Below are 27,088 nucleotides of genomic sequence, written 5' to 3'. Positions count from 1 at the left end.
GGTGTTTGGGTTTATTAATTCAAAAGGACAAGTAAGGCTGTGTTTTCTGTAACTTCATTTTGTATGACCAGTTAACCATTCCTTTTTGTGCTTATTCTTACAGTTGAGACTGTTGCATAAAATCACCCGAAACTGTAGCCGTTTGATAAAACTATTGCTTCACAGTCTGTCTTACTGAGCTGCGACAGAGGGGAAGGAGAGTAGTTAGAAAAATGTATAGTTGGAGAGCATACTTAGTATGACCAAAAGTGTTCTTTTCTTCTTGTATGACTGCTTCTGCATGGTAAAATCTGTATCACAGATGAATCCTGGCAATACCTTTTGTAGAGGCAAATCTGAGCTCTCATGAAATCAGTAACTGTATAGGGGTCTCCTTCCAAAAGCAGAATCATATTTATGTGCTTCAGAGATGATAAACTGGTTGGATCCCCAAAGCTACTAGAAGGCTCTAGGGATCTTATGCCTGCATCCATATCCCACTGCATGTGGAAAACCAGTACATGATCTGCAAGAGCTGAGTTTGTCTGCTACATGGATGATGGATGGCACCAAGGGGAATTGGTGATTGCTGCTTGAGTCTTCAGTTCCTTACATGAAGAAAGCAATGCCTTTTCCAAGGTCTCAGTATTTTCCAATAGGGACAATTCCTGTAATACGAGTGTAACTTGAGGATTCATTATTGTTACAGCATGGGTATTTGTATACTTGTAAAATGCCACACTTTAACATAATAATTTCATTTGTTTTCACTGTGCAGTATATTTTCTTACTTCAGAACATACAGTCTGAAAGTGATGTACTAAACGCTCCCTGACTGTGCAGAGAAATAATTAGTTCAGCCAATTTTGAAAAGTTTTAAAATACTTTGAGTCAGGTACCCAAATTGTAACTTCCTCGTGAGTTATTACAATCCTTCAGTAACATTAAATGGTTTTAAAACTGAGATCAGTTTGTGAATTTTTCTTCTATAAGCTTGATATCAAATGTAATACTACTTCAAATAAAGGCAAAATAAAATATGAAAATTAAAAATAGGTTTAAAGTATCAAAAGTGATTTTCTTTGGGTTTTCTTTCCAGGCTAACAAGTGAAGAGCTACCAGAAGTTCCTGTGCTTTACAGAGATGTCTCATCCCTTTTGCTTATCCAGATTTTAACCATGCCTCAACCATTGCACAAAGGTTTGTTACAGAACAATGTATATTTAGACGATTGTGTATATGAGACTGTATTCATGGTGATTTCTGTGGTGGTAAATCATAGTTTGCCTACTGTGTATTCTAAAATAATGTCTGTCTTATCTAGAGAAGGTGGCACTGAACAGAAATTTTTGTTGTGAGTTGACAGGCTCATCTGTGTCCCCTGTCTTCTCACCTTATCAGTCAGCCTATTCAGTAAAGATACAAGAGCTGAGCAAAAACTATGAAGTACATTTACTGACGGAAAAACGTCTTTTGTTTGACCTTCATCTCTTTGCTTAGAGGGGCTGCGCAGTACTTCAAGTTGAACTGCCTGCCTAAGGGTGAAAGATTGTAATTTAGTTTGAATTTTGGAGTTTAATTGCAGCAGTCTTACATAATAGGAGGTCATGTATAAATGTGGTAATTGCTGTAATGCAGCAGCCTCAATAGAGACAGCATATAGTGTTATTTAAAATGCATATTACATAGATTTGACATTTTTTCTATGCTAAAATAAAAAACATTTAAAAACTAGATTTCTTTTTTCTTTGCATAAAAGGAATAGCTAAAGCATGGCAGTCTTGCTGTTAAGACAGTGTACGCTCCAGAAGATGGGTCTCTGGCTTTACTTTTATTTTAAAATGTGAGCATACAAACAAGTATCTTTTTACTACTTCACTGAAAATGAGCAGAGTTGCTACTTCTGAGTCTGTGTGGTAATTTTGATACCTGTTGAGTTTCAGTTATTTTTAAATAGGTAAATAGACTGTTCTGCTTTTGAGGCATACACCTGACTCGGGAAGGATAGTAGAAACTGTTTGCCCTTAAGAGTTGTTGAATCCTCAGTACCGAATGTTCAAGCTCAGCTCACATAATTCTGTGAGTCTGTGAACACTGTAGGTTGTGTTTTTTCACTTCAGTGTACATTTTTATGGATTAGTATGTCAAATAAAATTTTAGGAGAAGAAATAATAGCCTAGTGTCAAAAATACACTTTTTTTTAAAAATGACATTTTTAACTTAAATTAACTTTCGTTGAAACAACCTAATAAAAACAGCAAACAAAAGTTTAATGAGACTAACATCTGAAGTGCAGAGGAGTGGTGAAACCAAAGTACAAACAGTGGTCTTTTCATAGTTTATATTTAAGCATTGAAAAATGTCATTTATGAAAGTATATCCTATCATGGGAAAGACAAGATTCAATGGAGAAGTCTGTAAAATATCACATATCAGCAGCATGTTTTGCCTTTGCTCTCAAGTTTAGTGTATGTTGCAGTTGAACTGGAAATGGCAAGTGGCAGGAAGATGAATGCAACCACTTCAAATCTATGAAGCATTAAATTGGAAATAAATTGCCATTTATCTTTCTAATTTTTGTTTCATCAGAATGGTTAGGCAGCATAAAAAGTCTTTCATTACTTTTTTTGTCCTAAGGTGTAGAGTGCAGTTCAAAAAAACGGGTAATAACAAATGTGGTTAGAATTTTTGTAATGTGTGTGTAGGCCACAGTGTTGAATTCTATACCATTAGTTCTTGGTAGAGAGCTGAGGCATGAAAAGGTAAAATGGCTTTTGCAAAGTCACATGGCAGATCAGTAATAAGGGTGAACAACAACTACATTTGACTCTACATCTTCCTGAACCTTCTTGTGCTGCTTTGACATTATTGTGGAGTGCAGAAACTGCACTTTGCTGGACACCATTATGCAAACAGAAGATCGATGCCTGTGTGCACTGACTGTTATTTCCAGTATATTCCTGTAGCAATAGACTTAACTATATTGTCAGAAAAGTGGTGTTGCAGTCTGGTGCAGAATGCCATGGTAATGGTGTTAGAACCCTAGTAATGAAGGAAGAATCCATGAAAGATCTTCACATTTGTACTCAAAATCTATTTTTGTTTACACAGCGTTTTTCCAAAGTACTGAGTTCTCTGTAAGGAGGACACAAACGTTATCCCATGCCCTTCAGGTAGAGCAGTAGGAATCACACTAAGTGCTGGATTTGGTGTTGGTATCTTTTTTCAATACGACATTGGTTAAAGCAATAAAAATGCCATTACTGTTCAGTCACTTCATTCTGAGAGGAAAATTGATCTGAACACATCGCAAAGAACATTGTAGATGAATTTTTTTTTTTATGGCAGAGACTTTGTCATGGAGGTCAGAGCATTTACAATCACTTAGCAATTTACAAAGATGGGAAAGTAAACACTGTGTTCCAAGATACTGAAACAATTTGACTTTTTTGTTTGCTTGTTTAATGTTAGAACATGGGCAGAGCTTTTGGAGGTTTCATATGCTCAGTGTTTTGAAACTGTGCAAGACTAAATGCATACTAAATCCACAGAGGTGTTTCTGTTAACTTAAATCCACCCTTGTAAACTGAATCCAACACCCTCTACCACCTCTTTCTGCAACACACTATCTACATGCTGAACAAGTAATTTAATTCAAATAGAACGTTCTTCTTTCTTACCATCAGTTCTGAAAGGTTCCATTGTCCCAGTACCTGATTTAGGGTCTCTATGGACAGATTTCTAGAAGCACGGAGTGTGCATAGCTTCCAGTGATTTCAATTTCAATTTAGCTTTCAATGTGAAGAATACCATATTATTGTAGAGTGTTTTGAAACTGAGGTCTGGATGAGCAGGAATAAGCCTTAGGATAGTAAATACATAAAACTACATCTATTGGCCAGTAATGGCCTGGTGCTGTGCCTCCACACATACAAGGAGGGTCATGCAGCAGCATGCGTGTTTGCCAGCATGCTGTTATGAATTATGGCATTGCCCTAATACAGGCCACTGTGCTGCTTTTAGAGATCTGTGACTTGGGAGTGGTGGATGTGCTCCAGTTTGAAAGCAGGTTTTGAGAGTTTAGCCCAACCTCTATGAACTGTGGGAAAGGTTTTCTTCCTTTCAGCCCCTTTTTTTTTTTTTTTTTGTAGTACTGAGAAGACCCAGATACTGAATAACCTGTTCTGACACAATTTTTCTATAAAGTTTCAGTGACATGGCACAAAATTACAGTAAGCACTTTAATTATTGGATAAGGATCTGGACTAAATATAGAATTAATGTAATCGACTTGAATAGTATCCAGTTTCAGTGCAGAGGCTGAAATATTTATCTGCATCCTGGAACTTTCATGGATTATTCCATGCTGTCTCCCTTTGTCTATTTTTCAAATAGCCGTTCAAGCTTTAGATCAAGAACAATATTTTCAAAGGTTAGTTACAAAAAGATGTCCTTCTGAATTCACTAAAACTGATCCTAGTATCTTAATTTTGCATTTTGTTGACTTTCTGCCAGCATGTATCATCTAATTTGATACAAAATTAAAGGATCCATGTCGTTAGTAATACACATATTTATCTGCACATTTCTTGCACTAATGTTAAAATTAGAGTTCTAGAAGTGTTTCCTGTATAAACTTTATTCTTACGGGGGTTTGTTTAATGCATATAACAGGATGGGATGCTGTGAAGTAATTTGGTTCCAAAAGTTTTGTTTAAAAAGGTATTTAAGATAGGAATGTAAAAGCATGTATCAATGTTACTCAAAAATAAGTACAAAAATTCTGCATTAGCTTTTTTTTGGATTATAACAGACTAGACATACAACTTCTAGACTGTCAGAATATCAGATTAGAAGATTAGAATTTTTTTACGTACAAACGCAAAAGTCATAGCTGCATTTTAGTGCAGGCTATCATCTGCAGAGGAAGGGACCGACAGAATTTATATGGTTTACTCCCCAGCACACAAATATACCAGCACTCTTGAGAATTATTAAATGGAAAAGCAATGTAGCAAAACCACGTAGGGCAGGAAAACGCTACGCAGCCCCAGCACCTGGTTCATGGAAAGGTAGTTTTTGGTGTCTCCCATGAGATGTTTTTGTGACTTAAAGTACTTGTTTTGAAAGCCTTGGCTCTCATTACACAGCATGCAGCTTCTGAGCTGCTCTTGTGACATTTTCCTAAAAAAACAAAGAGGAAGTGTGCCGAAGTCAGGACTTCTTTAGGGTCATGCAGGTGTGATAGTCTGTGATTTATTTATTTCCACCTCCCCCCCAATTCTGGATTCTCAAAAAATGTAATTCATACTAATGTGAGTCACATACAAGTAAGTAAATACAAGAACATTATTATGTGTTACATAAAAACATAATACAGACAAGATATGGTATTTGTGATGAATTTAACAATTAAAAAAAAATTTAGTAATTCCAGAGGGTGCTAAGACACATCCGGTGCTAAGACACCCAGTACTGAGAGCACTGTGTAATCACCTCAACAGAACAGAAAGAGAACCAGAAGACAAAGTGGTCTATGGAAGACTGGTGAACATTGAGAAGTGGTCTAGTTTTTCCGAAGTGCAGTGGTTTTCATTCATGCTTTCACAGTGTAAATTGATCTCTATTGCTTATACTTACTATTGATAGAGTGTAGTACTTGAGTTCAGTCCTAGCTACGCTTACAGCCTGTAGCTAAGGCTGAAGAAGTGCATGTGGTTCAGTCTTGTAGATCTTGGTCCCTGAAAATTTACTGAAAGCTTACCAGCTATCATTCCTGAGGAAGAGGATTGCTAAGAAAATGGAGGTTTCAACAGAGGGAAGAAGTAGGGCTTACAAATCTAAAGGATCCAGTGAATTCTCCTTCAGGGGAAATGTGGAGTGGATGAAGTATAGCAGCGTTTGTTGTTGTGTTTAACATAGGGTCAATAGGAAGATATTATAGCAAAAATACATACTTTTATGTACATAGTTACAAAATATCATTTAAGTGCTTATTGTACATAGTTGACATTAAAAAGTTTCAAAATCCATGTGTGCATTGAATTTGTAAACATTTGTTACATTAAAAAGCAATTGTTACCTCACAAATTTAATTATGTACTCAAGTCCTGACTGTTTTAGAACTCAGTGGTGGGTTTTGATATTTGTTACAGAAACAAGAAGCAAGGAGTTTTATCTCCCTTACCTGCTTTGCATTTTCATATACAAGGCTTTTTTTAAATCCATTGGGAAGAAAAAATGAATTTAACCCAATTTTTGTGAGGTGCTTATGTAAACAAAATAGTTCTGCTTGACTTCAAAGCCTGAAAGGACTCTTTAAACCCCTCGGTTTTGTATACATTGTTTTAGATATATATTATAGTTATGTTTGTGCTTAAGGAATGATGTGATGCTGGAAACTTCTTTGATCTGCATAGATTTTAAAAAGTCAGATTGTTTGAGATGGGAAATTCAATCTAAAATAAAAAGAGAGACTGCCACCATATCTTCATTTCAGAGAAACTGATCACCTTCACCTTTTTCATGTTGCAGTTTTAGGAAGTCTTATTTTGCCTCTTTGGTAGTGTCCCCAAAAAGATTTCAAAGGCTTTCTCCTGCAGCCTATATGTAGGAGATGATAAAGCATTATTATCCTTTAAATATTATGAAAAATGTAAACAATAAAGATCTTTTAAAAGAAGGTAAGTTCTAAAAACTCTCATTTCCTTGTGCATTCAGGTGAGGCCAGTAAACAGGTACTCACTAAAGAATGATTTGCAGCAACCATATCTGGAAGTCAAGGGATAAAAAAATTACATGTACTAAATGTCCTTCTTGTGGCAGTTTCTTTGGGAACTTAACTTTTACAGTGTTTGTATGAATGTAACTTAGTCCAGATGGTTTAATCGTTGCCAGAAGAGACAGCAGGCTATGCATTTGCTTACACCTGCAACTCCCAATTAGCTGTAGCTGTCAGTAGTCACTAGCTTAATTTGATGTAATGTGTGGACAAAAGAGAATTTTGTAATATCACCAGGTCCTTAAGAGGAAGTTACTGCTGATCAGGATTAAGATGAACATATGGAACAATGAGAAAGTACATGCCCTGTACTTGTTCCAGTCACTACAGCTGCCAAGTAATATCTGAAGGCCAGTAAATATATTTATGTTAGTTTGAATATTCTGGGGGTTTGTACTTTCTGTGTAGCACTTGCTTTTTATTTGAGAAGCAGCATTTCCATAACTAGACTCTCTGTAATCAATGTATTTGCTAAAAATACCAAGTATTTAAAAATTAATTTCTTTGTTTTACAGAACACTTCAGCTGCATTATAAAAGTACTGTTCACTTTATTGTATACTCAAGCCTTGGCAGCACTTTCTGTTAAATGCAATGCTGAGGATAGAACGGCATGGAAAGAGTCAGGAGCTCTCAAAAAGGTTGGTTAATTTATTTTAAAACATATATGAAATTTTGTTTATGTATGTCTGGTAGCAATGTCACAGATTTTTCTGCTTTGCTTATAATAATTTGCTTCTGCTTCACAAATATCCAGTCTTTCGTTTCTGCATGTGGAATTTTTGCAAATTTTGGTATGTGACGAGACTTGAGATTTTCATAAATAGTATAGTTCCCGATATTTGTATTGGATACTCAAGATACTCATTTGTCTTATTTCCTATTATAGAAAACTGAGGTTCAGATTTCAGGCTGTATCTCTACAGTCACTTTTCCAAGACCTTTAAGATCACAGAGTCCAACCAACTCTACCAAGTCTGGTGCTGAACCATGTCCCTTAGCACCGCATCTATGCATCTTTTAAACATATCCAGGAATGGTGATTCAACCCTGAGGAGCCTACTCCAGTGTCCGATAACCCTTTCATTGAAGAAGTTTCTTCTAATATCCAATCTAAACCTCTCCTGGCTCAACTTGAGGCCATTTCTTCTTGTCCCATCACCTGGGAGAAGGGGCAAACACCCGTCTCACTACAACTGCCTTTCACATAGTTGTAGAGAATTAGAAGGTCTCCCCCCAGCCTTTTCTTCATACTAAACAACCCCAGTTCCGTGAGACGCTCCTCATAAGACCTGTTCTCCACACTCTTCACCAGCTTCATTGTCCTTCTCTGCAGCATCTCCAGCACCTCCAAGTCTTTCTCAAAGTGAGGGCCCCAATACTGAACAGTACTCAAGGTGTGGCCTCAGTAGTGCTGAGAGAGGTGGTATTAAGTGCAGCTTTCCTTCCCGTGAAATTGAAGCCTTTCTAGATAAGCTATAGGTTCATCTGATGTACTCCTCTTCAGGAAAAGTAGGCAAGGTTGTTGGTGGTGTTAAAAACAGGGAGAGAAGGAAATCTGTAGACAAGGTAGATACATTTTTTTTTTTTATTGGTTCCTTACCTTTAGGTAGTATTTACATGTTAAGTGAAGTCGTATCTTGTTATTTTGGTTCAGCTTCGAATGCTTCCCACTCAAAAACACAGTACCCTCCACTGGCACTTGTGTTCATTTAAGCGACCTTCTCCATGGATTAATTCACCAGAAAGTCAGAGGAGTGCCAATGCCAGACCAAGAGAAGTGTTGGGCCAGGAGAGGAAATGTGTGGAGGAATACCCCTGTATTACAACAGCTGGGCCTTCAGTTGTGTTGGCTGTAAAATGAAATGCACATTGGGAAGGATGACCTGCTTTTCATGTGTTAGATTTGTCGTACTGGTTGGTCTCAACTCCAACGTATTAAGGACAAAGTCTCTGCTGGCCAAACTGCTACTGTGCAGGATTGTTTGTTTGGGGTTTTTTCCTGGACTTGCAGGAAGCATGATCTCTGGGAAGCTTTTGTTAGCTAGTTCCCTCATTTCCTTAGAAATTCAAGAACGTTTGCTTGAAATTATTTGTAGATCGGGGGGGTTTTGCCCCCATTTTTCTGTTCACGTAAGTGATTTTCAAGTGACAGGTAATTTTGCAGTTCAAAATTCATAGTAGAAAGAATATAAACAGAGTGAAGTGTTACCAGCTTTATATTCTTTCCTAGTCCATATGATAACTAGAGTTTGGAGTTTATGTGAACATATATTTACACTGCTTTATTTTCTGTCTACACTTGAGAGATTTTATTGTAGGGAAATAGACTTAGGGCATCTGGTAGGTAGGCTGGCTACCTATTCATACTAAGATATTTTCTTACAGAAACACTTATTTTCTTACTCTTATTTGAGGCTTGAGAATTATGACAATGGCTCAGAAAATGGATTTATGAAGTAGCCTTCTCTGTTGGATATTAAAGATGGTCCATTTTAGTGGAATTTTCACTTAGTGTGCTTTCACTTTGATGGTTGATAAGGCTGAGTGAAAAATAGTAGCACATAGAAGTATATTACTGTGAATGGATATTGTGATTTAGTGTAATTCAAATAACATAACAGATTAATTTCTGGCAGCAAGAATTTTGACTTTTCTTCTGTAAGAAGCCCATTAAAGGTAGGTAGCCCTTGTCTTCTTGAGCCTAGAAATAATCCTCAGAGGAATTCTTTTTCTTTGCATGTCACAAAGGAAGATGCTTTTTAGTTTAGGAATCCAAGTTCTTCCTTTAAAGTTTCTTGAAGCCCTTATGGTTTAATGGTTTAGCTTTTCCCTATAGTCATGCCAAACGAACAAGCAACATTAGTAGTTTAATTTCTCAGCAAGGCTGAGAGGTGGCTGTTCTACTTTTGATTCCCAACTTCACTTCCATTATCTTTGCAAAGCACCTTATGGTGTCACAAGCAGCACACTGTAAATGTCTGCAGAGTAAGGTTCCAGGAATAATGTAGACAAAAGCTTTGTCCTAACTGCTGATTTAAAGATGTGTTTGTTATGGAAATATTTGAATTTATAATTAAGATGTGGCAAACATGGATATCAATAACTTTTTATTAATATGAAAAAAGGCCCAAAACTGATTAAATAGGTTCCATGTACGGTTAGAATATATATTTACAATAGAAATATACAGTATTTAGACAAATATAACAATTTTAACAATTTTGCACAAACTTGGAGGAAATAACATGGAAAAAGAGAGAATCCCTGGAGCAAAATGGTGCTCGACCGCAGTGGGCAGAGACTTGACAAGAACTGTTAAGCCAAAGAGGCAATGAATTAATTACTCACAGCTGATTCCACCCCAGTGGGGAGTGCTGCTGCTGTGTACTAGCTGCTGAGGCTTTGGGGCGCTCTCGTGCACCGGGCAGAGCTGGTTGCTGGCAGGAATGCCATGCGGTCTTGGGGCTGGTCAGGCATCAGCAGGCTGTACGATGCTATTACTGCGACAGGCACTTGCTTTATCTGGGGTAAACTGAGGCACGGACAAATTCTAATTGCAAGGGTGTGATGGGTTTAAGACTGTATCTCTAATTTTTCCCTCACAAAGTTCAAGCAGAAAAGTGAAAGAATGTAATTAAATCACTATTGGGTGTAAGAAAGCAAAATAATGATTATTCTAAACACTTCCATTGGAGAGAGAGAAATGTTTTAGAGTCAGTACTCAAAACAAGGTATGGGCAGTTGGGCAGTCTGTCTTCTCTCAGTACGTCTGCTCCGTTCTTCTTCGGGCTGGATATAACACACACTCGCATACTGACCTTGACAAGCTAAGTTTAACAAACCTCTCGGCTTCTTGACTTTCTTCCCTTTTGCCTGCTCTGGGAAGTGGAGTGGGGGGGGAAGAAGCACAGCCCCTCCTGGGGTCAGAGGGCTTTGTTGTGTTTTTCTGTTGGTTGTACATATTTGTAAATGTTGTTAATAGTGTATATTTGTACATACTCATTGCATTTAATCATAGATTGTAGCTTTGCTTGTAAATACAGCTTCATTTGCTTCCAGACTGAGTTAGCCTGGTTATTGTCAGTGTGGGAGGGGGATTTCAGCTCTCCACTGTAACAAAGGGGAAGCAGGCTTGGCTCTGGCACCTAAGCTTGTGGCTTCTCTAGCTTGCAGTGAGTAGGCTCGTGGCTTTTATCCCAGGCTCTGAAGCCAGCACATAGTTACCCAATGAAAAAGGGTTCTGCCAGGCTGTGGCCATAAGCCTGGTCAGGGAGGAGCACTGGCCAGTACACTTGCTCTTACCCCTGAAGGAGAGTTGTTTACTGGGCACACATGGTCTTGTCCCCTTTGTTCCTTTTCCTGAGTTACCCCGACTTTATACAGGTAGGAGGGGAGAGAGGGGAACTATGTCTAGACACATCAGGGTCTGTTGGGGTTTGTGCTGTGTTTCCTTCTGATTCTTAGATTATGAGCATAAACAACAAATCCACCTCCTGGGTGCTGAACGTGAAGAACTAAAATTAACAATTCTAAATATAAAAATTATAATTTATGTCAAAATGCAAACTGACTGATGAATAACATACATTATTATGTATCAAAGTCTTTTTATATTTAATCTTACCTAGTTCCTTTGCTTTACTCCCCTATTGTTTCTTGTGTTGAAGAGAGCTCAACGTTCATATCCAGTCATGTATTTTCTGGGTAGAATTTATTGTGACTTAGAAGAAAAATATTTATAGGAATATTGCCTTCTGTTTGTGATGGCTTTCTGTAATTGTTGCCTTTCAATGTGCTGTGGCAGAAAGCTAAGTAGCTATCTATTCTTCTCCCTACCTAGTTTTTGCCATCTGCAGTAGGTACTGTTCACATTTTCTGATGGACGCTTTCAACTTAGGATACATAGAGGATACATAGAGTTTTGTTAACTCTTGTGGTTTGGTACATTTTTAGAATATATCTACTTTTTTTTTTTTTAATTGTATTAGAATACAAATTCCGTCAAAACATGTTGGATCGATGAAATTATTTTCTTAAAGTAAGCATTTTTATACCTAGAGAAAATTCAGAGGAAACATAACATTATGAAAGTGTTTTCATACACCACTCAGTTTAGAACATAGGCGATTGAAGTAGCAATTCACATGTGTTTCTGTGATTTTACTCTTGGAGCTGAATGTAGTCTTTTTCCGTAGAATTACATTTTCTAAAGTATATTTTTGTAGATCAGAATTCATGTTGATCCAAAGGAAATGTACTTCATCACTGTTACTTGCATGTGAAGATTTTTCCTTCCTTTCATGACAATTGCGTTTCAGGTTTCTTTCTTTATTTGCAGAATACGTCTGGTGGAGAAAAGTCTTGGGAAGTATTGCTGGGTCATGTGATTACCGAGCTGTCTAAGGGGAAGATCTATGAAGAAGGAGACACTGAAGAATTAACAGTGGTATTGGAAAATGTCTTGAGAATTTATCCAGCATGCTCCTTTCTTCTCTAAGTTTTTCAGCATCATTGTTATAATGATTTTTCTCTCATCTTGCTAAAGACTGCAGTACAACTCTGTATTTTTTAGATCAAAGTACATCCCTTTGGGACAGATCTTTCTTTTAATAATACCACATGCGGCCAGTGCTGTGTTGAGAAAGTTATTGACAAATACTTCTTATAATGTGGGTTTAATCACATGTATGAAAGACTTATCAGAAATTTGGAAAACTGAAGTAAAAAAAAAAATGTCTTGGGGGGGGAAAAAAGACATTTTTTTTTTCAGATTATCAGTGAAATGCTGCCCTTTGGAATGTACGTTTCATGCAGTGGATTATATAGTATGCTTAAAAAGCGTTTGGTTCACATTGGAGGTTCTGGCATAGGAGACAACTTATCAGGGGCAGTATTTAGTAATTGCTTCCTTTCTCCCTAGGTAAATCCTGATTCTGTAGAGTGCTATCTGCAGCAATTCTGCCTTCCTTTCCTCAGGATCACAAGCCTTCTTCAACACCATCTTTTTGGAGGAGACTTGCCTAGTTGCCAGGTAGAGATTGAAAGTGGTGCATAAAAAGTTTTCCTTTAAAAGCTAGAGATCAAAACTTAGACTTTTAAGATGTCTTTTTTTTGTAATGTGTTTTCTATGCTAAGATGATTATTTTTTTAAAATCATATTTCATAGCATTGCTCTGATGCATTGTTTGACCTCTATAGATTTGTTTTCAAGGCAGTTTCTCTGACAAATTGTAATATACTCTTAAAATTCAGCAAATACATGCTTATTCTGTCAAGTCATAAATGCACATCTCATAATATGGCAACATACTTTTAGAACTTGTCCAGCATTTGCAGAAGTGCCATAATTTCCACACAAACTGAAATTAAATCCTGATTTTGCTTAATGCCTGTTACCATTTGGGTTTTTTTCTGAGACATACTGCTTCAGCAGACAATTACGTTTAAGTTCCATGACTGATTTTAGCAGTTTGCTGCAGCTCAGCTCTCTTGTTTCCTTGCGTCGAAATTGCTCATCTCTAAAACTTAAAAGCCAGTTTGGGGTGATGAACAGGAGGGAAATTGAGGAGTTTGGGGGTTCTTTTTTGTTTATGGTTTTTGATTTTGTGGTGTTTGGTTTGTTGTATTTGGGTTTTGGTGGCCTGGGTTGTTTTTTCTGACTGGTTTTCTTGTATTTTGAAAATGCATTTTGAGGTAATCTTTGTATTATTGTACTAGAACATCATTACATTTTAAATTGAAATAGACATATTTTTAATAAACTATATAAAAATTCAGAGTGTAGATATTGACCTAAATCTGTTTTCACACCTAAAAGGAAGATGAAGAATTCGCTGTTCTTGCAAGCTGCCTGGGTCTATTACCATCTTTTCAGTCAGCTCATCAGTTCACCAGTGCCTCTTGTCTGGATTGGCCAGTGCCAGCATTTGACATGATATCACAGTGGTGCTCAGAATTGGCTTCATTTGCAGATAGACATCCAGATCAAGTCAAGGTATGTAGCAAAATGACTTCTTCCAAAATAGTTGTGATGTGGAAGCAGCTATTTATGGCTTGGTTCACTATGTACACACACTGTTGTTGTGGATGAGGATCAGAAAACCTGACTTGTACATGAAAAAGAAATTGTAATCAGAAATATTAGTTAGAGAATGTGGGTTGGACTGGTTAAAAAAAAATACGGAAACCTATTTGTTTCTTGTATGATTGCTGGAGAAAAAGTAGGAATGCTGTCCTTAGATGATACTAAGTATACTCATATCTACTACACATGAAGCCCATCTAGGGCATGTAATAGAAACTTGGGTCTTTTAAGGAAATACTTACTAGAACTTTTCCTTGCCCATTAGACATTATTGATAGTTTTGAGCATCTTCAGTTGCAATACCAAAAAAAGACCAAAAGAATAAGAATTGTTTAATAGTTGACTAATAAAAAATGGTACATCTTCCCTGAAGGTTAAAGAAACAATACCAGGTCTTGAACCAATGCCATTAGAGTATCATTTGTGAAGTGGAAATTTTTCAACATTTAGTGCATTGTATTTATAAGGAAGCTGCCTCTCAAAAATTCCAATTCCCCTCTCCTAATTTTATGATGTCAAAGAGGCAAGCCAGGTGCATTCTTCGCTCTGTGATGTGATCTGTGTGTTTGCAGGCTGAATTAGGCTATTATAAATGAAAATGTGAATAGTGAGATTAATCACAAAATACAGGTGCTGCCAGTCTAGTGATTATTTCTTTTATTTTAGCAAGTTAGGTTTTGAAGTCATGCACTTTTCTTCTGACCCCTATACCCACCAATTTTAAAACAAATAAAAATTAGTAGGTTGAAAGAGCAAATGAGTTTTGAGAGCCAAAGAGAAGAGTTAGGCTATTTAAAGCATTCCTGCTCAATTAAAAATCTCAAGAGTCCTTGTAAGTTTTTAATGGCTTCAAAATTTGTGTGTGCAACACAGTTTTGAAAAAGGCAGTCTTCAAATATCATCTGCAGAGCCTAACTTCAGTTCTATTTTTGAAAGTTTTAATCTAAATTTTATCAAGGAGACAGCTTTCATAGTCAGTGCCAGGGTTTGGCAGCAGTGTGTTGCTGTTGCCAAGGTAACAGTGTATTGAGTCGGAACCTTCCCTGTAGATCATTCTTAGTCCTCTTGGTTTACCTGAGACACTTTTCGTGTTTAAAACGTGTCACATTTAGAAAACGTCTTTAGGATAAGATTAGCACCCGTTTTGCACCTGTTACAAAAAGATGAAATGTGACCACAGCTGGGAAGGGTGTTCTGCCAGAGGCAGGTGACTTTTAACTTCCAGATTTGTGAAATGCAGAAGTGAAGGATTTTTAAAACACTCTCTTTTTAGGAAAATATAAATGCATAAATGAATGTGCAGGACTGACACTGTTCTTATCTTATTTGTAGGCTTTGCTCATCCAGGAACCTAAGTGGGACTTACCACGCCTCCTTCAGCTGCCTGAGAATTATAATACCATTTTTCAGTATTATCACAGAAAAACTTGTACTGTTTGTACCAAGGTTCCTAAAGATCCAGCTGTTTGTCTAGTTTGTGGTACTTTTGTATGCTTGAAAGGACTATGCTGCAAACAACAGAGCTACTGTGAATGTGTACTGGTAAGAGAAAGTTAACTCAGATTATGTAATTGATTCTCACACTGGTGGGCAGTATTTAACACCATTGCTCAGTTTTGATGGTTTTCATTCCAAAAACATGTCTGTAGAGTCAGACAATAGTATGGATTGGAGGGGACCTTTGAAGTTTTAAATAAGTGCTGATTTCTGATAGATGGAGTTAGACTGGATTCTAAATAATGATTTTATTAACCTTGTTAAGCATAAAGCCTACTTCACTTGTTTGAAAAACTCACAGTGCCAATGTGTGTAATGTTGACACATGGCTCTGATTTCATAACCAGTTTTAATTTATCTGCATTCTGATGGTTCATATGTTAATAATCCTCTGTTTTGTTTCCTTGCTTTCTGCATACATGAGAATATCAATGTATGGGTTTGGTTTTTTTTTCCTTTTATAGAGTACTGTGATATACCTGACCAACTACTAGTGATCTACAGGCTACAGCTAGATAACTATCATGTTAAGGCATTCGACTTCAATTCAGCAGCAGTTTTCTAGTCAGCATATGTATACATTCTTTCAGGAACCTGAGTTGGACAGCATCTAGTGTTGTTTTCCTGCCTATACTAAAGGTTTGCTTTGACAGCTGTTCTGTTTCCTATCATGGAACAGTTAATAGAAAACTTGAACTTCATGGACTTTACAGAACTGTGGGGAGGGGGGAAGTTATTCAGGAGATGATTACAGTTGGGATATAAAATCAAACCCAAAGAAATTTCAGAGGATCTTGAACCTTTTAGATATTGTTGGAACTCGCCTTTCTCTCTCATACTGCTAGTATGGTGGGAGAAGGATGGGTGAGCAAAATTTAAAATAGAATTAACAGTTTTATATTTAAGGTGTCAAGCTTTGTGAAAACCAAGTTATGGGAAAAAAACTGTATAATTAATTACATTTTATGATAGTTGACAAGATGATAGTCTCTGATTGTAATAAAACTATACAGAAAGAACACATTTTTTAATTGCTAAAGTACATTAATACAGCATGTCATTCACTGATGTGAATGACATTGAAGCAAGCAAAATTTTTAAAAACTTTTTTTTTTTTACTAAATTTGTAGAGCTACAGAGTAGATCTCTGAGCATGGATAGAGAAAGCAAATGTTCAGCAACAGAGACTGTTGTAAAAGAGCTCATGCTGAGTTTTTCTGAACACTTTCTCCTATTCCTGCTGTCTATGAAAAATATTTGGTGCCAGGCACCCAAAAGCATGCAGTTTGCACAACCACAAATTCAAAATATTGTGGAGAATATTTGTGCTCATTCTTGATAGGTAATTTTGGTTTTACCTGAAAACGAATATCCTCCCTTGTTGAGCAGGGAACCATTTCTGTATGTCGCATCACAAGACATGGAGTTCTAGTTTGCTTGGAAATTTTGGAGGCAGGCTATCCTTTGTCAAAGTCTTTCTTAGCAAATAATGGGTGTATGTTATTTCAAGCAAAATCCATTATGTTATTTAAAAATCAATTTTTAAAATCCTTTTTGTGATGTTGACAGAAACTAATAGAATCTTTACACTCTTCCCTTTTGACACCCATAATATTGTAGCATTCTCAAAACTGTGGAGCTGGGACAGGAATATTTCTTTTGATTAATGCATCCGTAATCATCATCATACGAGGCCACCGTTTCTGCCTTTGGGGTTCTGTTTACCTAGATGCACATGGTGAAGAAGACAGAGATCTTAGGTAATGTTTGTTTGATTCCTTTCCTTTTTTTGGCCAAAAGGTTGCATAATCGTGCTCATCGAGTTATACACACCAGGCACCCAAGAGGCAGATTCCTATGTTGTCGTTCCCAATGACAGGCAATTTAAAGTGTTGCATTGGGAAAGACTTCTGTCACAAAGTTGGTTTTTCACCTTTAATCAAATTATGAAATTGGATTCCAGTGTAGGGAAGTAGTGTGGCTACCAAGCTACTCATGCCTGAGACGAGAAGAGTAATGGTTTTTGGATTCTACTATCCAAGAGACAGAAAGGGAAGCCCCAGCTGTTACATTATTAAAAGCAAAGCCAAAAGTCCCTCACCAATATAAAAGCATGCTTCCCCTGGGAAAAAAAGTTGCATGAGCATTGTGTTGACTGTATAATGAAGCAGTTTTCCATTTATTTGCCATATTAACTACTTGGTTTTCTTTTTCTACAGGCGTGGTAAACCTCTCTACATATGCAAGGAAAGATACAAAGTGCTTGAGCAGCAGTGGGTGTCTCATACTTTTGATCATATCAATAAAAGATGGGGGCCACATTATAATGGCTTGTAAATCATCATCATCGTCATCATCTACACACCAGGTCATTGCTGTTACCGTGATGAATGCATCTTGACTGACAATAGCTTTAATTGAATAGGAGTTTATCTCTTTGGCTTGGGATGGAGTTAGGGTATAGGCAGAAAAGGGAAATGGAACTTTGTCAACACGTGAAATTTTTGCAAAATTAGCTGCTCTTGCTGTTAAATATTGATACATTAATTTGAAATTAAATCCTCAAAATGGTGTGAGCAATCCAATTGCACTCAGTAGTCTATTTTTTCTTTTGTTTTTTTTAAAGCCTATTATTGTTAAGAAGCACAAATTTTAGAATTGTTTAGAGGCTTCAGGGTCAGCTGAGGTTTTATTTTTTCTCTGCATGGAGTTGAGTTTTTAGCAGCTTCTGCTGAAGCAGTGTGTGTGTCTATTACATCCACTAAGTATGTTGGATAGAATTTCTTTCCCTTCTTTCTGTTGGTTTGAGGTTTTTGCTTGCTATGCATTTGTAATTGGACTAAAGATGTAAAACAGTAGTGAGACTGCATAGTAATAATTGGTCTGAGAGCTGAATTTTTAAAGAGTATTTCACTATCATGAAAGGTCTGTTGAAATATTTCAGGCATTACTGAAAATTTACGCATTCTCAGGAATTCCTTATTTTTTATCCACAAATAAGTGAAATAGCTGTAAATTAGGTATCTTAATGTTCTTATTGTATTCCAGAACACGCATTCTTTCTTCTTTATTCTTTTTCAGGAGACTTTTTTTCCTTTTCCTCATCAGTTGATTAAAGTGTTAGTGATTACACATACAGAAATTGCTGTATGTAGAGAGAATTTTTACTGTGCCCAACATCGCAGATCCCAGTTACAAGCATAACAACCTAAGCCTGTCTGTCATTTCAAACCAGATGTATGTTCAGAATGACTGGATTGGAAATGTGCAAGTTATTCTGCAAATGAAACATAATTATGTATCTTTCCTGTAATTTTGGGAGGTTCCTCTATATTGTGTTTGTTTAGAGTAATCACTGTTCCTTCTGCTTGGTTTCCTAAAGAAGGAAAAATAAAACAAAAAACATCAACTGAGATAGCCTAGATGAACAACCAATGCATGTGCAGCCTCACTGGATGAATGCCAAAAGCGTTAATGCATAGAGGGCTAAAAAGTTCATGAGAATGGGTGTGACTGAGCTAAACCCCACAGTGTAAGTAGGTAGGAAAGATTATAGTTAAAATACTGGTATGTAATATATTGCTACTAATGTTTTTCATGAGTGTTGGACATTTGTTGGCTATTTCATACTGTACTACCAAGCACCTCCTGGTAGTTTTGACTTTCATAGCTTGTGTGTAAAATAAAATTTATATGTGTAAAATAAAAACATCCTGTGATGAAACCACATATACAATGAAACCAGTTTGCCAGTGGAAGTCATTATCTAGTGAAAAATGTATAGGGGAAATAAAATGACTGTATAGCCATCAAGGAGAATGGACGGAAGGAAAAGTAAGTAAATAAAATTAGTTTTTCTGGATACTAGCAATTCAAAAAAGCCCACCATAAAGGATGCTGGGTTTTGTACGTACATATAAATAGATATATATTTCAAAAGTATTACAGTACTTCCTGTAAGATTAGAATTACTCTGTTTCACCAACTAAAAGGCTATGTCTTTTCCAAAATACTGCTTTTTTGATACTGTATTATAAGTTCTGCCTGTAATATTTTTGCATTGCTCATTATGAGTATCAGGCCATTTTGTAAGTGTGGTTAAAGAGCAAAAAAATTCTTTACATCTCCAGCATAATATTATTACAGGGCTCATGAACTTGAGTGATCTGTAGTTTGAAGCTCTAGCGCTATATTTACAGGAGACAATGTATCCAGAATTTGACTACTGTGTTTTATTTAAAATGGAATGTTCTCTAGTTGTGCATATGGACGTGAAGTAAAACAATTAGCCTTAACATTTTGATATTTCATAGTGTTTATTTTAGTACTGGTGAATTAGTTACCAGTCAATTTAAAAACTGAAAAATCACTTGGTCAAAAAATTGTACTTGAATATCCTTGCATGCTGCTAAACAAGAATTTTGATTTCCCCCATAACTTTTTTAATCCTACTTTATTAAGTTAACCTTGAAAAAACAACAGGTCCAAACTAGAGTGATGTGTGAGTGTGTTACTCAAATGTTCTGGTGTGATATCCTCTAAGAATGATCATTTAAGTACAGTACATTACTGTTAGATTCTACAGAATCAATCTTTATAACACATCAGAAGAGTATAAAACTAGGAATACAACAATCGACATTGTAAGATATGTGAATAAAAGTCTACTGTCAATCTGTATGTTCGTGATATTTTTTTCTCTGCCCATCATCCAAAATGTGGTTAAATGTTGAATTCTACTCAATAGCCTGGCAGTTACTTAAATGTCAGAAGCTTATGCATGCAAAGTACTTTGCATAGAGAGTAAATCTGGTTTATTTGGTTTTCTTTTTCCTTTTTGTTCCTCACAGTCATGTATTTTGTATTAATAATTTGGATGATTTTATTTTACTCACAAGCATACCACTTCAAGTTGTGCTTAATTTTATGTCAGCTATTACAGCTTTGCTGCTGCAAACTGCTATAATTAAAATGCTGAACTGAGAAACTGTACTTTTGGGAAAACCATGCTTGATCTTTTCGTCTGTCAAATCTGTTTCTGGAATAACTATTACTTCAGTTTATTGAATGTATATATTTATGTATTAAATTTTTCCTTTTCTTTTGACCTTTGAGAAATTTGGTGAAACAGTCTTCTTTTGACCTTGACCTATGGATAACAGCTTTTTTTCAAATGGCAGCCTGAAATTTTCAATGATATTTTTGTCACCCCTGCAATAGGAATCTTGCATAGCTCACAGCATTTTCCAAGCAAACATTTTTCCTTTAAAAAGAGGATCTTGTGCTACAGTAGTCAACAAATGTTACTCTTTACTGTAGAATCCCACGGGATCAGTTTGTGCATCTTGATATGATTTAGATCTAAAATTCATCTAACCCAGATTCTGCAGTCCTGCTCTTCACTTTGTCTTTCTCAAAAGTGGGGGCAAATGGTGAATGGAAACTGTGAGGGCATTAGCTTAGCTAAGACTGAAATTACACTGTTTGCAAACAGGAATGAGCTGACCCGGTGTACGTAAGTTCATAGCTCTCAACTGCAGGATATGAGGGAGTGCATGTTCTCAGAGGAGGCTGGCTCTGTGTGACTGATGATTTCTGTGGTATGTATCGCTCATTGCAGTCAGGGAGATCCACACTGCTGGTCTGAAGACCATGCTTACATGTATGTCTCCTTTGGTAGAGCACAGTGTCCCAAGCATCAATTCGTTTCCTCAGATGGGCAGTTATTTGTCTGTCAAGTGCTCTCACACTGAGAAAAGCCCCAGCTGCTGCAGTTCAGCCTAGTGACTTACCCTGTTCCTCCTGCCACTACAGTGTCCTGTCACAGCAGTTGTCATCTTGCTAGGTTTTACTAGCTATTACTTCCTGGAAATGGATGTCCTTAAGTAGAAAAGCATACTCTCAAAGTCAAACACTTCATAAATTCTTAGCCATAAAAATGGCTGGGGCGTTTTATAAGTTAAAAATATATTTTTAACTGATAGGGTTTTAGTTTTTTTTTTTTTTTAATTCAATGTATCATTTGTACTTTCTTAACACTAATACTGTTCGGGAGATTAATGCTGTATGTTTCAAATATTGTGTTTCTTTGAAATACTGCTGAGAAAGCAAAACTGAATCTTGTTAAAATAAATGATGGTTTCAAAAAAGCTAATTTACAACCCTTAAACATTATTTTTGCATGGTACAGGAGAATTGGGGAGGAAAAAAAAGCTCCTTTGAAAAACATTTTAAATTTAGCTCTGATTCCCAGTTGAAACACCTCACTGTGAGCTTTCATGAAAGTACCATTATTTGAAAAGCCAGTTCCTGTAATTCTGTCACTTAAGGTAAAGCAGGCTGGTCTCTTCATTTGTGAAAATGGGAGCTGGTTCCGTGGAAACCCTTCACATCATTGAATGGTTTACTACCCAATAAACAACTTATTACTTTTGTTTTTATGCCTGATACATACCACATGGATGGTAAACCTTTCCATTTCCACGGGGTATGGAAACAAGTATTTTAAGGACTGGAGCTAAAAATACTACTTCTCCTCCTCCCCCTCTCCCTCCCCCTGCCCCCTTTCCATTATCTGCTGTCATGGAGCAGGAATTTTCTGAGAGAAAGGAGCTTTCCTCTCAGATCAACTCCCTCAGTCAATTTCTTATGCTGCCTATGATGTGTTAATTTAGCTCCTGAATTGCTTACATCACCTGTTTTCTAATACATTTCACATTGATGGGACTGAAGTAAAATGTGTCTTTACAAATGAAGATGCTGCTAGAGAAAACTTTAAGTAACAGAAAGGACCAACTAGGAATCTCAGTAGTTCGCAAATAACGAAAAGTCTCTTCATCCTCAACATTGTCTTTACAGGGATGTTTCCCTGAATTTGCAAGATGTCTTTCAAAGACAGCAGGAACTAGGAGTAGTTAGACACAACCTGAACTTCTGGGATGGTGCACAGGCTAATAGGCTACTGAATATTAACTTCTCCACCTAGGGAGGTGTAAAGCCTAATTTTAATGAACATGGGATGTGTGATGGGGGGACGTGTACATGTAAGGGGGGAACATTAGTAGGCAGCCCAGGAATTCTGTACATTCTGAGTTCCTCAGCCAATAGGGAAAAGAAGAGGGTCATCTGAGGCCAGGAAACTAGGATAAAAGGAGGGTGCAGCCTGCAGCTTGAGACACCCCACAGGGATCTGCCCCATAGACTTTTGACTCTTTTGTCTCCTTTGTGAACACAAACCTCTAGCAGAGAAAGCTTTCTTTTACACCATCTTTGTACTGTTTTCAACTCATGACTAAGGAACGTCTCAATAATTTTGACTGAAAATTATTATGGTAGGCTTATTCCAAGTGGCTGGATTTTTAATTGTTTTAATGTGGGGTTTTTTGTTGTTGGGTTTTGTTTTTTTTTTGGTATGTTATTTTAAAGAAAAAAAAGATATATTCAGATATTAAAACTGAGGGGGAAAAACAACAAACAAAAAACCCCAACCAAACAAAACAATTAAAAACACCAAAAAACCCAAACAAACAAAAAATTCCCCCCCCCCCCAAAAAAAAAAACACCCACCCAAAATTTTCCTTAGTTTAACACAGTTTTCTGTATGTTGGGTGTATGCATTGTCTCTGTGCTTTGACCTTAAATGTGGTGACCAAAAGTGTATGGGTCACATACTGAAGTAGAATGGAACTGCATACTTGAAGCACTTGTCAGATCAGAGCAACATGTTCTCAGAGATAATGTGTAAATACTGGCACATACCTAAAGCAGATAATGAGCCTTTTTTTTTCAGGTGTCAAGGAACATCCTTTGTACCTGGCTCTTGAAGCCACTAATGCAGTTTGCCATGGCAAGTGTTGTTTTCCTTGACTGAAAGGCTGTACTGTAGCCATGTCTTTCTCCATGTGATGCATCCACTTTTTTTCATGCCTTTGTTCGCTTCATATTGTATATGCAACTACCTTGTTTGTGTAGTATTCCACAACAAAGAACCCTAAAATAACTGGAGAGCCCCCTGCAACTGTATAGCAATACTTCACAAATACGATTGCATTTTCTCAGAGTACTTAACGCAGAGATAGCCGGGGGTACAGCTTGAAAACCAGTCTGTAAAGGCTGTGTCTGCTTTCTTGCTCTCTGGTGCTAGACTTTTTAGATTTGTTTTACCTGAGCTTTGAAAACTGCATTGTTTTCAAGGTACATCCACAGGTTATAAAAGATACTGCCTGAGTTCTAGAACAACTTCTCATTGCTCTTCAGAACTTAGTACAGAGCTGCTGCTCTCATCTCGGAGAGGTCTGTAATGTGGTACTTAGAACTGCTGGTGTAAATACAAATTTGCAGGTTTTGTTAAACTAAGATTTTCAGGGTAGCTGAAGGGATTGTTAAGTATTGTATCATTTAAGTTCTCTGGCTGTCCAGTTTATCCTGTTGGTTTTGTCTCACGCTTAACTTGTAAGCTCTTTTAAGACAGCTTGGCTTAGCACGTAAGTCAAGGAAGTGCTACTCTATAATGGTAGATAACTGAAGTTACATCAATCCAGGTAGTAGCATCCTCAAAGACAGGACTTAAGTAAGCTACAACCCTTTCATGCTTCACTTTAATGCTTTCTGCATGTTTTCATGCTTTGCTGCCTCCAACCTCAAACGTCACTCCTTCCCACACAGATATTTTGGCAGTAAACAAAATCACCAGAAAATGAAAATTGGTTAGTTTCCCATAGTCAGCAGTGAGTCTGGACGTAATGATACCTCTTCAATATCTCTGCATCATCTGTTTGGGTTTTTTTTGGTTGTGGTTTTGTTGTTTGTATGTTGTTGTTGGTTTGTGTTTTTTTTTTTTCCTGACAGAAGCTGCTGTCTCAAGGAACAAATTTATTCTGAGAGCCAAAGATGCTTATTGCCTTTCATGGGACTAGAGCAGTATTGTACAACTGATAGTTTCCAGCAGACGACTGATGTCTTTCAAATAACCTTCAAATAGCTGTCTGTTCAGAAATGGTTCATACTTTCACTTCATCCCTACTTGGATTGGGTTTTTTTTAATCACATAACCAACGACAGCAGCATTTCATATGGAAATGTTTCCTTACCCAAGGAAAAGAGTATCTTTTAAGAAGCATGGGTGCTGTTTTAGCAACACATTTCACAGACTGGAATTCTTTGTGCTTAAATTGTGGGTAGATTAAGGGAATGTCACTTAGATTATGACATATAATTTTACAGTTCTTACCTGTGTAAACAAATATGAAATCTAAAACAAGCTAAGATGCTACAGTGTCACTGCTTTTCTTTGTGAGTATATTTCCAAGGATGCTGCAATATGTTTTTCCACTGAATGCTGCACAGCTGTGTTGCATCTAGTCCTCAGAAACACATGAAAAGATGTTACATTGGTGAATACCAACAAGGTGTTTCCCCTAGCAACAATAAATAGAAGAAAGCTCAGCCCATTCAAATGATTTACCTTCGTAACTGTGGCAGCAAAGATGGATTTTAAACTCTAAGGGAACTCATTAGCTGTAAGAAGAAAAGCAGCAAGTAAAGCACTAGGTTTCTTTTACCCTGCATTGCTATTTATTAGAATCATATACTGCATAATTATTGGTGATTTGCATAGGATATTCTTAATGTGCAATACCATCTCATTTTACTTTCTCCTTTTGCAGCTTTTAATTTTCTGTACAATGGGAGGAGGGGAGGAAATGCTCTACATGGGAAGAGGGAGGGAGAACTTTGTGAAAGGGAAGTGATTATTTGGATAAGTTCACCTTCTGGACTTATTAATGATACCCTGCATCAGGCCTAGCATTTGAGTGACAGAGGCCACTGATGTTCATCCACTAAGGGTAAATTCAGAGATTTAAACATAATAGTTATGGCAAGTCTGCCCAGCAAGAATTCTTAACACAGCCATGAGAGGCTTTAATGGCACTCCCAGTCATATCACTGCTTTCTCTGTGAATAAACCTGTACAAAGTAAGACCATCACACTCCAGCTCCGCAGAATAAAGGGAAGTTTATGGTATTTGAGTAACCTGACTCATGTTGTAGAAGAATGCCCTAGGTACCCTAACTGTGGTACACATCGCTTGCTAGAATCTGTGTGTGTCCTTCTCTTGGCAACTGGTATCTAGAATCAACATTGGAATCTATAGAGCATGTAGGTCTTCTTTGTGTGTTGCTTGCTGTTGGCTTTTAAGTCCTCTGAGTCACCTTTTCTCTGGAGTTTAGAGCTGGGAATGAATCCAATGTAATTCTAACTCACTATACTTTAGCAGTGCTATTTACATTTCAGTGCTATCTCTGCATCAGGCATTTTGTGTTCCCCTTCTGTTTCCTGGTGTCTGCAGTTTGTGCTTATGATGTTTTAAGGGCTGGGTTATATATACCTTGCACTTCAGTCTTGGCTAGAACTGCTACGTTGTTGAACTGCTTCTCCTGCTCTTTCCTGATGCATAGTTACTCTATAGTGCTGTTGTGCTACATACATAGTTTTGCTGCACTTCTATAGTCCTTATCTGACTACTCTGCAGCTGCTGGCTTCTAATTGAAATCAGCTTTGAATATATGCATAAAGCTCCAATATTATTCTCACTACTCACATGTCCTCCTCTTCCTCTTGGGTGGTGAGTGGGACAGGGAGCACTCCAGGATGAGAAGGTCTTTGAAATGAAATTGTAATTTAAGGACAAGGACTCTGAACTGAAGCATTTCACATACTTTGGAACAGAGCAGTCTGAGCTTTGGATCAGCAGGTGGCAAACTGGTAGCTGTTACAGTGGAGAGCTGGAATCCTCCTCCCACACTGACAATAACCAGGCTAGCTCAGTTTGGAAGCAGATGAAGCTGAAATTACAGGCAAAACTACAATCTATAATGAAATGCAATGAGTATGTCCAAATACACACTATTCACAACATTTAGAAATACGTACAATCAAGAGAAAAACACAACAAAGCCCTCTGGCCCTGAGAGGGGCTGTGCTTCTTTCCCCCACCATCCTTCCCAGAGGAGGCAAAAGGGAAGAAAGCCATGAAGCCAAGAGGATTGTTAAACTTAAGCTTGTCAAGGTCAGTATGCCAGTATGTTATCCGCAGCCAGAAGAGAAATGCAGAGCAGACAGACTGAGACGGACTGCTCATACCTTGTTTTGAGTACTGACTCTTAAACATTTCTCTCTCTCCAATGGAAGTGTTTAGAATAATTATTTTGCTTTCTTACACCCAATAGTGATCTATTTACATTCTTTCACTTTTCTGCTCGAACTTTGTGAGGCAACATTAAAGACAGTCTTAGAACCATCACAGCAGCTTTGTTTCATTCAGGGACTCTGACCTACTCTCCTGCAGCCTGAGCCCTGACTTGGACTGGAGATGTGCTCTGGAGCTCTCCCAGGAAGCTACTGGAAATGACAGCACACCACCATTTCTGCAAACATTGTCCTTCCCTTTACTTTACTCTTCTGCTCTTAGAAATACAGCAGCCCTTAGGCAGAGATGCAGGTGAGGGAAGTAGCAGGTAGGATAGGGTATGTTTCTACATGACATGATTTGGAAGAGAAGGCAAGCACTGAAGGAGTCTCAGGGGAGGGGAGTGTGAGTTCTCCCTGATAACGAAGGAGAGGGCTGATGAGCTCCAGAGGTAAGAAAGGGATAAGTGAAGAACTGGTTGATCCATGGAGTGAGTTTGTTTTCTCCAAGATGGTAGCAACTCTTGAACAAGATGCATTTGTTTAAAAACTAAGAA

General features: G+C 37.3%; 1 protein-coding gene across 1 annotated transcript in view; it reads left to right on the top strand.

Annotated features, from left to right (window-relative positions):
* UBR3 (ubiquitin protein ligase E3 component n-recognin 3) overlaps positions 1–18,308 on the top strand; it is a 97,959-nt gene extending 79,651 nt beyond the window's left edge. Inside the window, exons 33-40 of the mRNA XM_054381473.1 lie at positions 1,079–1,179; positions 7,276–7,400; positions 12,101–12,208; positions 12,683–12,793; positions 13,580–13,756; positions 15,179–15,388; positions 16,964–17,103; positions 17,563–18,308. Of these exons, the coding sequence (XP_054237448.1) occupies positions 1,079–1,179; positions 7,276–7,400; positions 12,101–12,208; positions 12,683–12,793; positions 13,580–13,756; positions 15,179–15,388; positions 16,964–17,103; positions 17,563–17,680 (1,090 nt within the window). The 3' untranslated portion in view covers positions 17,681–18,308. The remainder of the gene's footprint in view (positions 1–1,078; positions 1,180–7,275; positions 7,401–12,100; positions 12,209–12,682; positions 12,794–13,579; positions 13,757–15,178; positions 15,389–16,963; positions 17,104–17,562) is intronic.
* Positions 18,309–27,088: the final 8,780 nt, after the last annotated feature.

Source organism: Indicator indicator, chromosome 5 (assembly GCF_027791375.1).
Source record: "Indicator indicator isolate 239-I01 chromosome 5, UM_Iind_1.1, whole genome shotgun sequence".
NCBI lineage: Eukaryota > Metazoa > Chordata > Aves > Piciformes > Indicatoridae > Indicator > Indicator indicator.
Note: the sequence above shows the minus strand (reverse complement) of the source record. Positions and strands in the feature narration are given on the sequence as shown.